Source organism: Nannobrachium achirus (assembly GCF_963921795.1).
Source record: "Nannobrachium achirus genome assembly, chromosome: 6".
In the NCBI taxonomy this organism is placed as follows: domain Eukaryota; kingdom Metazoa; phylum Chordata; class Actinopteri; order Myctophiformes; family Myctophidae; genus Nannobrachium; species Nannobrachium achirus.
In genome coordinates, this window is record NC_137815.1 from 36,586,327 (window position 1) to 36,597,679 (window position 11,353).

General features: G+C 39.2%; 2 protein-coding genes across 2 annotated transcripts; both read left to right on the plus strand.

Moving 5' to 3' along the window:
• Positions 1 to 1,187: 1,187 nt before the first annotated feature.
• LOC308287068 (chemerin-like receptor 1) lies at positions 1,188 to 6,520 on the plus strand (the record flags this gene model as incomplete). The annotated part of the gene is made up of 2 exons (XM_080728189.1): positions 1,188 to 2,054; positions 6,509 to 6,520. The coding sequence occupies 2 exons, from the start codon at positions 1,188 to 1,190 to the stop codon at positions 6,518 to 6,520; spliced, it is 879 nt and encodes a 292-aa protein (XP_080584315.1).
• A 2,745-nt stretch (positions 6,521 to 9,265) lies between these two features.
• On the plus strand, positions 9,266 to 11,353 carry LOC308287069 (chemerin-like receptor 1; the record flags this gene model as incomplete). Its single annotated transcript, XM_080728190.1, has 2 exons — positions 9,266 to 10,120; positions 11,342 to 11,353. The coding sequence occupies 2 exons, from the start codon at positions 9,266 to 9,268 to the stop codon at positions 11,351 to 11,353; spliced, it is 867 nt and encodes a 288-aa protein (XP_080584316.1).

Here is an 11,353-nt window from a genome sequence, read left to right on the forward strand (position 1 = left end):
TTATACCCAATTGCTCAAACTAACACCTTCCTTACTTACTACATGTACACAACTACTATGCAGTACAACGTACCGCGTAGTACGCTGTGAGGCGTTGACAGTGAAACGTCAATGACGATTTAAGTGGTAAAATGTCTAAAAAAAAACAACACACGTTAAAATGAATAACATATACTGATGACAAACAAGTTGATGAAAATCTGCAACACAATTAATATGTTGTAGTCCACCGCCGGAGAGTGGAGAGAAAATGTGAGTGGAAATTGTGAAACACTTGGTCAGTGGTCAATGTTGCAATGTCGTACCTGTTGTTGAAATTTCCTATGCAAATAAACTTGCCTTGCCTTGAGGGCAAGGCCCACCCTTTTATATCACCCCCACCTCCACTTCCACCCCCTGTTGTTGACTGAATTTGAGAAGTAGGAACGATAAGAGACTTCTTCTTTACTGCTGCAGATTACCCTGATCTGTCTTGTGTGAGGTGAGTCAACTTACTTGCACTTTATTTGTTCAATAAATGTTTAAATTGTGTTGTGTTTAAAGTGTATTAACACTGTGCAGGAATCTCTCTCGGTTTATTTTGTATACGTTCAGGTCTTTACCTATGCACCTGTCCACGCTTGAAAAAACTCCATTTGATTTGATCTCATTTTTGTAAAATACTGTAGATAGAAACTGATGCTATAATCAGTTCACCATGTAAAGAAAAAAGTACGGTTTTCCTCAACAGTGTTACCACTTTTCCACAATTGCTAAATTATACATATAATATTTTCACATTGTCCTGTTTTAGTGTTTGCACAAAATTGATTTAGCAGTTGCACAATATATATCAGTGTACTCATAATGTAATTTTCATTTACATAGTATTCTTTCTTCTTTACTTGTATGAAAGTGAATACAATCACTGTATCATTGCAGTACTTCCTATACAATATTCACATTTTTCTGTATCTATGCTGTGTTTATATAGTGTCTAAAAAAAAGGTCTGTAGTGTGTATATATTACTGTAAATACAATGAGGGAAACTATAGCGTAAAGAGACGTTTCTTTTTTTCTGCAGCCCAAAATGTGCAACTGATACACATGATGCGCTCTTTGGTATGTTACTTAACTTGAACACATCAATGTATTTCCTTTTCCACAGGAGTGCAACATGACAACTGTGTCTTCACCATTGCCTAACATGACATCTGTGCCATCACTGTTACCTACCAGTGGAGATGAATATGTCCCTGACTATCCAATTGACTATGACTACACTAACGGTCCAGATGATCCATTCAAAATGTTCAATAAGCCTTCACCATGCGAAGCATTGTGTGTCATCCTGGTTGTGATCAATGTGATCATCTTCCTGCTAGGGATTCTGGGGAATGGCGTGGTCATGTGGGTTATTGGCTTCAAGATGAAAAAGAAGACAGTCAACACAATGTGGTACCTCAGCCTGGCCATCTCCGACTTCATCTTCTGTTCAACTCTCCCTTTCATCATCACTCAGACGGCAACAGATTCTTGGAATTTTGGACGTTTCATGTGCAAGTTCACATCCTTTGTTTTGTTCCTCAACATGTTCAGCAGCATTTTCCTAATGGTACTTATCAGTGTTGACCGTTGTGTGGCTGTTGTGTATGCAGTTTGGGCCCAAAACAATCGTACGGTGAAAAAGGCAGCAGTTGCAGTTGTTGTTGCCTGGGTCTTTTCCATGGTGCTGAGCATTCCCTCCTTAGTGGTTCGTGAGGTTACATCTGGCTCTGAGGTTACACAGGTTCAATGCTTCAACAACTTTGCAATTCTACCCAATGGCAAAATCATGATTCCTGTCTTTCGCTTTGTTCTAGGCTTTGTACTGCCACTTGTAATCATAACTGTGTGTTATACTATTATCATTGTGAGGCTACAGAACAACAAGATGGTCAAGTCCACAAAGCCCTTGAAAGTCATGACTGCCCTGGTAGTCACATTTGTCGTCTCTTGGCTTCCCTACCACGTCTTCATTTTACTACATATTAAACAAATTAACAAGATAATTGAAACTGGACTAACGATATCAGTGACTATCGCAAGTGCAAACAGTTGCATGAACCCGTTTCTCTATGCATTCATGGGCAAAGACATTAAGCAGAAATTCCTGAATGCTTTCGTTTCTAAAATTGAAAATGCTTTCAGTGAAGATAGGCCCTCTGTAAGTAGAAGAACATCTATATCTCATGCTCTCTAAAAACAAAATGGCACATCTCTTGACTTAGACTACTTATGTCTCAGCTTTAGACGGAAGTATACTGAACTCAATAGGATATTAATCTTTTCTCTGCCCTTATACTGTACATAACATAAAGCCATAATGAGTTGTTGACTAGCTGTAACTTTCTTTTTAACTTATTTAGCAAATATGGAGGTGCATGCATCAACACATATAGTTGTCTGTATTGGCCAGTGAAGAGATAATTCATTTTAAAATGTTGTTGCTGCTGTTTTTGCTTTATGAAACATTATTAAAAATATCTAATACATTTACATGGGTTATAGTATATGGTCATTTTCTGTATAGCTTGTATTAAAGCATGTATAACAAAAGATAAGATGTAGTCATGCTCTTTCATCATAAGCAAAGTCATCAAACATGATGGGTAGAAGAAGTTGTTGAAGAATTCTGAGAAGAATTCTGAGATGTGAACATTAAATTAACTAAAATATTATATTATATAATCCTCTCTCTTAAGTGGTTGTGGAAAAGTTGGATTATATACTTTACATCCCCCTTATCAGACAACGTCAAACTGATAAGAACCATGTACAGTATGCAGGTCAGCACAAAAATTAACCTCACCGCTCATAAGATGCAATGGATAAGTGGCAGGGGTCAGCAACATGCCTTTACACGGACAAATGTGTCCGTGAAAAGACTTGTCCATCCCTGTGACACATTTTGTATTTTTATATTGGTTGATTGATTATTTTATTAGACAAAAATGGAGACTAGTACAAGTATAGTCAATACAATAGAAATGTAGCACAGTACAAGTACAGTTAAACACCCTGCCTAAAAAGAACATCCCAAATAAGTCCTTTTGCAGTCTTTTTCGTTGGAAGTTCTATACAATAGAAAAATAAATATTCACATTATTTAAAGAATTTGGAATTTGTTTGAATGATTTAGTGACTTGTAAAGTGTCGAGATGACATGCTCATTCATATGTTTCCGTAAATGTGTCGTATTGGTATTCGTACATTGCGTACAATATTGCATCAGGTGAGGATGCAAGACAGCTGGCATATCCTTACATGTTCTCCCAAATCTTTATAGACCAAGTTTATTCTCCTAAATAAATTACCGACAGTACAAAGGCAGGGCCTTTAGCCAATGAGGAGCAGAAATTTAGCCAATAAGGGAGCAGCGTTCTTGGTGACATCACCACCAACAACTGCAACCTGATATAAATAACAACAACACCCACATGTAATCTTTGGTAGTACCGGTATGTTGGGATATATATGGGATTGAATGCAGGAGAAGTAATGTTGGAGTGCCCGTTGGGCAGATCTTTATGCCCATATTATGTTGTAGTGCCCGTTGGTAGATCTTTGTGCCCATACATGGTGTTCCATGCCAGCCCACACTGTTTTGTAGGAACAGTATTTCTAGTTATTGTTTGATGTGCAGTACACCTTTTAAAATACTTTTATACATTTAACTATTGACTTATTGTCTCCACCAGGCCGAAAGGCATGGCCGAGACTATGATTTCGCCCCTGTCCGTCCGTCCGCGTGCGTGTCCGTCCGTCCTTCCGTCTGTGGACAGCTAATCTCCGGCGGCACCGTTGGCAAAACCGTACATGCACACTCCCTGGGGAGAGACAGATACAGAGATCTCGGTTGCGATTTATGTCACACTGACACTCACAGACTTGCTGATGCCATCAGGGATCACTGACACCCTCTGGAATCCCTGATCATCTAAAGTTGAAAGTAGGTGCACCAGTCATGCTGCTTAGAAATCTGGGTAACACTTTCTATGAAGCCCACATTTATAATGCATTATGAGGGCATTCATAATGCATTATAATGCATTCATAATGCTTCATAACTACACTCATAAACACACATAATGCTTTATGATGCACTATATCAACAGTCATACAACATTATAATGACACTTATAATTACTTAAGTCCAAGTGTTCTATGGATGCTCTTGAATACTTATGAAGACCACATCTATAATGCATTATGAGGACACTCATAGTGCATTATAATGCACTCTTGACTGACTTGTAATACATTATGATTACCTACACACACAACTCAAGTCAACTGTAGTAACGACTCATAGTATGTTATAATAGCCCATGAAGTATCATGAGTCCTCATAATGCATTATAAATGTGGGCTTCATAGAAAGTGTTACCTTCCTGACTGCACTCTCAAGAATGGCTCCACAATGGTGGTAATGAGTGAGGCATAATGAGTGTGACACAAAAACTGTGGGAGGAGTATCGCGCCAAACCTTTGGTCACTCTTGAATAATAAAGTTGGGCATACAATAGTGTGTTGCCCTGTTGGCAACCACACTAATGATGGAAAAAGTCATTGAGTGTGGAATTGCAGTAGTCACAAACAGGGGTGAACCAAGAATACCTCACTATGACAGAGGTGATGAGCTTCCCTTCACCTTCATTAGACGACGATTCCCTATTCGCTTAGCTTTCTCTGTTACCATCAATAAGGGTCAGGGCCAAGAGAATGAACGAGTTGGCATCTACTTGCTTCAACCTGTGTTTGATCTTGGCCAACGTCACAGCCTTCTACAGGGGAAAGAGAGCCAGTGCTGTCAAAGTTTTCATTGTGGATAATGACAAGGGCATTACTGACAACTTGAACCCTCACATATTCTGAGGAGCACTATAGCCAAAAATAGCCGATCTACGAGTTCTCAATGCAATAAGGGTCAGGGCCAAGAGAATGAACGAGTTGGCATCTACCCGTCGTCTCTGGTTGACTTTGTCACATTTCACTCAGGTTTTTTCATCTCACTTACTTCACACGTTCTACTGCCTTCACACAAGTATGTCTTGCAATGTAGTTTCAAATACAGCCACGGGGTGGCACTTAGGAGTCAGCAAACATCAGCAGGATATATAATGTCTCATACAAGAAATGTATTTATCCATGGCATGTTATGGAAAGTAAATACAAATGTTAATCAGAAACAGATTGGTTTCTTCTTTCCCCACCACAGTCATGCAATTTAGCTAAATTATGTTTTAATTAAGATTAAAGAAAATATTGTGTCTAAAAATGTCAAAAATCTTTCTTATTCTTATTTTCAATCACAATCAGAATTGGTTATGTTCAATCACAATCAGAATTGGTTTCTTACCTATGTCAACTACATTTGAATAATAATAGTTACCTACTCCTTGCACGAGGGAAATTCAGTATTTTCAGCCCAACCGATTTGCTGCCCACAAGGAGCATGTGAGCAATTAGGAGTTAAGAGTCTTGCTCAGGGACACACATCAACATTGCTACCATGGTTTGGAATTGAACCAGGGACAACCAGGGGCTCTGGATCCCCAAGCGGGCTCCCTAACCATTTAGCTATGGCTGCCCCTTTCTAAGCTTCTGATGATAGAGTTGCTAAAGACTTTTAATTGTAGGCTGTTATTGCTGCACACATCAGTCGGAGCTGCCGCTGAGCAATTCATAATGTTGGACTTTGCAGAAGTAAATTATAATATTACAAAACTAACATTAACCACTTTAATCCTATTTTATACCTTGGCTTTTTGAAAATGGACGATCTACGCTTTACATAGATTGTGCATTACATTCACACCAATCTCGCGAGACAAGAGTCAATGATGGCTATGAAAGGGATGAGTGGGCGGTCCCTTTTCTTGACGATGGCTTGCCAGATTGCATTCACACACACAGATGGCAGGAAACCATGCAAGGCACCAACCTGCTCACCGGTAGCAACTAGGAGTTGAGACTTCAGAGCCTTGCACAAGGATTCTTAATCTTAATGGCTGTCTTTGCCACGAACACATAATAGGCAAAACTCAAATTGAAAAACTAATTTACATGATGATCTTCTTCCCGGATTCAAACTGCCTTACCCAAGGATCAAGACATTACAACACATTGATTCTACGACCAAGCCATGGTAACTCTATGGTCTTTCGTAAAACACACACATACATCCTTCTGAGTACATTTGCAGAGCATCAGTCTGTCTTATCAAAACTCCTTTTAATAAAATGTAGTCAGCCACCCATATAACACTATAAACATTTTAGTTAGTTTTGCTATTTAATTTATTAAATAAATAAAAAACTAAACTGAAATAAATAACGTAGCATAGCTGAATGGTTAGGGAGCCCGCCTGGGAAACCAGGGCCTCTGGTTGGCCCTGGTTCAATTCCAGGCCAAGGTAGCAATGTCAATGTGTGTCTGTGAGCAAGACTCTTAGCCCCTAATTTCTCACACGCTCCTTGTGGGCAGCAAATCAGCTAGGTTGGGAAAATACTTAATTTCCTGATGAAATAGGTGTAGGCCTATATAATATATACTGCTCAAAGAAATGAAGGGAACAAAATATTCTCTTAAAGGTGATACACCATTCATTTAAAAAGTAGTTATGTCATATTGTTTATGTCCCAAAAACGTTTTTCAAAAGGTTTGAGGCTAAATTACCACTCCTAAATAGAGAGCCTCTCATTTTTGAATGGCTCTCAGAGCATTTTCAGCTGCAGTACCGCCTTTGGCCTGAACTGCGCCACCCCCCCCTCAAAAATTGAAAGAAAAACGTTTTTTGAAAAAAATATTTTTTTTGATTATTATTTATAATATTATATCTGGACAGCCTGTTTTGAGAACCCGTGGGATACTTTTAACCTTCACCTTCGCCTTCTCAAAACCAGAGAAAGACACAACGGTCAGAAATGGGACTTTGTGAGGATAGAAGGTGCTAGTGGGACCCCAAAAAAAGGTTTTAAAATAGGAAAAGTGAAATTTCATGGTGTATCACCTTTAATTCTTTGAGCAGTACTACAGTATACTATACTCAAATAAATTCAAATAAATTAAGGGAACATTTTGTTCCCTTCCATTTCTTTATATATATATATATATATATATTAAGGAAACAAACACATTATTATTATTTTATTTTTTCTCCCTTTTCTCAATTCAAATGAGCTGTCTTGAGAAAACATGCATACACCTAGCATAAATGGTAAATGGTGCATTTATATATCGCTTTTATCCAAAGCGCTTTACAGAGATTGTGCATTACATTCACCCATTCACGCACACATTCATGGGGGAGGAAACCATGCAAGGCACCAACCTGCTCACCGGGAGCAATTAGGGGTTCAGAGTCTTGCCCAAGGACTCTTCGACATTAACTCATGGGGAGCCCGGATTCGAACTGGGAACCCTTCAGGAACCCTTTGTGCTCTAATAGCGGTTTCTCTTCCCCTGAGCTATGCCGCCCCATAAACATTAACAGAAAGTATGTAGTCTAGTACTTACCACTGACCATTTGAAATACAAACAGTAACAAGGCAGCAGATCACCACTGCCCCTTAGTGGCGGACAGTTGAAAATCACATGACATGCATGACATCCCTGACATGCCTGATCTGGGCAAATTGCCCCAGGAAATGTGACAAGGTCAACCAGAGACGACTACTTGCCTCAACCTGTGTTTGCTCTTGGCCAACATCACAGCCTTCTACAGGGGAAAGAGAGCCAGTGCCGTCAAAGTTTTCAATGTGGATAATGACAAGGGCATTATTGACAACTTGAACCCTCACATCCATATTCTGAGGAGCACTTTAGCCAAAAATAGCCGATCTACAAGCTCTCAAAAAAGAGAGCTTGTAGAGCTTGTAAGCGACCGTCAGGTCGCATACACAAACTTTAGAAGGCAATCGTAGCCAATCAGGAGGGAATATGGGAAATGGAGCAGATCCTTGTTGATGACATGACTTTAGAGATACTGTGTAGTGTGCACCGCTTCGTGTGATTTTAGGTCAAAATCTGTAGGAGCAGTGTCCAAAAATGTGTTTTGCAATAATCTGACTCATGGTGGCGCTAAAAGACGGCCATGTGAGAAATCAGGGCTGGAGGTTGTGAGTTGCCATCCAAGGATTGTGTGTGCAAGGTTTGGCATGGATAGGGTAAACGGTTCCGGAGATAAGAGTAGGGCAAAAGTGACGTGACGGACAGACAGACTGACTGACGGAGGGACAGCCTGTGGAGCTTTGCATAGTAACTTGCGACCTAACGGTCGCAACAATATGTAATGGGAGGGGGTCCCCCCTCCCCCACCGTCAGGAGTGTGGAGAGAGAATGTGAGTGGAAATTGTGGAACACAGTGGTCAATGTTGCAACGTCGGCTGTGTTAATGTACCTGTTGTTGAAATGTCCTAAATGCCTTCCCTTGAGGCCCCCCTTTTATCACCCCCACCCCCACTTCCACCCCTGTTGTTGACTGAATTTGAGAAGTAGAAAAGGTAAGAGACTTCTTCTTTACTGCTGCAGAATACCCAGATCTGTTCTCAACAGGCAGTCTTGTGTGAGGTGAGTCAAATTATTGCACATTATTTGATCAATAAATGTTTAAATTGCTAGTGAATTAACAGTGTGCAGGAATCTCTCAGCTTGTTTTGTACAGTTTCAGGTCTTTACCTATATATGCACCTGTCCACGCTTGACGAAAATCCATTTGATTTGATCTCATTAAGCCTCATTATTATTATTTTCTTTTTTTGTAAAATAGATAGAAACTGATACTGTAATCAGTTCACCTTCACCATGTAAAAAAATACAGTTTTCAGTCTTAGCACTTTTCCACATTGCTAAATTATACATTTTCACAAAGAAATTGCACAATATATGTCAGTGTACTCATAATGTGCTTTTCATTTACATAGTATTCTTTCTTCTTTACTTGTATGAAAGTGAAAACAATCACTGTATTGCAGTACTTCCTATACAATATTCAACATTTTCTGTATCTTTGCTTTGTTTATATAGTGTCTAATCAATGGTCTGTAGTGTTTATATATTAGTAAATACAATGAGGGAAACTATAGCGTAAAGAGACTTTTTTTTCTGAAGCCCAAAATGTGCAACTGATACATGTGATGCACTCTTGTGGTATGACAAAATGTTACTTAACTTGAACACATCAATGTATTTCCTTTTCCATAGGAGTGCAACATGACAACTGTATCTTCACCATTGCCTAACATGACATCTGTGCCATCACTGTTACCTACCACCAGTGGAGATGATTATGGCAATTTCACAACTGACTATGACTACGGCACTGATGGTCCAGATCCATTCACCCGTAAGCCTTCATGCAATGCATTGTGTGTCATCCTGGTCGTGATCAATGTGATCATCTTCCTGCTAGGGGTTTTGGGGAATGGCCTGGTCATGTGGGTTATTGGCTTCAAGATGAAAAAGAAGACAGTCAACACAACATGGTACCTCAGCCTGGCCATCTCCGACTTCATCTTCTGTGCAACTCTCCCTTTCAACATCACCCTGATGGCAACAGGATCTTGGATTTTTGGGCTTTTCATGTGCAAGTTCACCTCCTTTGTTTTGTTCCTCAACATGTTCAGCAGCATTTCCCTAATGGTACTTATCAGTGTTGACCGTTGTGTGGCTGTTGTGTATGCAGTTTGGGCCCAAAACAATCGTACGATGACGAAGGCAGCAGTTGCAGTTCTTGTTGCCTGGGTCTTTTCCATGGTGCTGAGCATTCCCTCCTTAGTGATTCGTGATGTTACATCTGATAATGATGAGGTTATTCAATGCTTCAACAACATTGAAATTCTACCCAACAGTGAAACAACTATTCCTCTCTTCCGCTTTGTTCTAGGCTTTGTCCTGCCACTTGTAATCATAACTGTGTGTTATACTATTATCATTGTGAGGCTACAGAACAACAAGATAGTCAAGTCCACAAAGCCCTTGAAAGTCATGACTGCCCTGATAGTCACATTTGTCATCTGTTGGCTTCCCTACCACATCTTCATTTTACTACAAATTAAACACATTAACAACATAATTAAAACTGGACTAAATATATCAGTGACTCTCTTAAGTGCAAACAGTTGCATGAACCCGTTTCTCTATGCATTCATGGGCAAAGACATGAAGCAGAAATTGCTGAACTCTTTCGTTTCCAAAATTCAAAATGCTTTCAGTGAAGATGGGCCCTCTGTAAGTAAAGCAGCAACCATAGGCCTATCTCAAGTAGAAGTCTTCACGGATCCAACTTTACCTACCCAAACCCAAATGGACCCGGGGAAAATGGAGCCCGACCCAAATGGACCCACCTGTTATTAGAAATATGGGAACCGATACCTGAGCGGCACCGAGACATGTTAGAGCCGATCCGAACGGAACCGGCCATTATTAGAAAAATGAGATCCGATACCCGGGCAGAGCTGTCGGAACCTGAGCCGAGATCCGAAATGACCGAATGTCAACATTATTATGAAGAGGTGTAAATATATTTATGTCGCAGAAGAGCATTGTTTTGTTTATCATTAAAAGTAGTGCCAGTAGTTCCTGACAAGTCACATGACGCAGCAAGGCAGCCAATAGCACTGACCGGAGGAGAAGAAAGAGGGGTGCAGAAGTGTACTCAATAGGATATTAATCTTTTTTCTGCCCTTATACTGTAATACCATAAAAGCACAATAAGTTGTTGAACACTTGATTATAGCTGTAATTCTCTTTTTAAGTTATTTAGCAAACATGTAGGTACATCACATATAGTTGTTGGCCTGTGAAGAGAGAATTCATTTTAATATATTGATGTTTTACAAGTATGTGTCAAAAATATAAATTATTTCTTCCATTTTGTGTTGTTATTGTTGTTGCTGCTGCTGCTGCTGTTGTTTTTGCTTTATTAAAACATATATATATATATATATATATATATATATATATATATATATATATATATATATATATAATTATATTTATATATATACACACACACACACACACATACATTTACATGGGTTATGTGGTAATTTTCTGTATAGCTTGCATTAAAGCAACTATAGCAAAAGCATAAAATGTAGTCATGCCCTTTCAATATAAGCAAAATCATCAAACATGATGGGAATAACACTAAAACAAAGTTGTTGAAGAATTCTGGGATGTGAACATTAAATTAACTCAAATATACTATTACAATATAATCCTCTCTCTTAAGTGGTTGTGGAAAAGTTGGATTATATACTGTATCCCCCTTATCAGACAACCTCACACTGATAAGAACCATGTATGCACATGCAGGTCACCAAATGA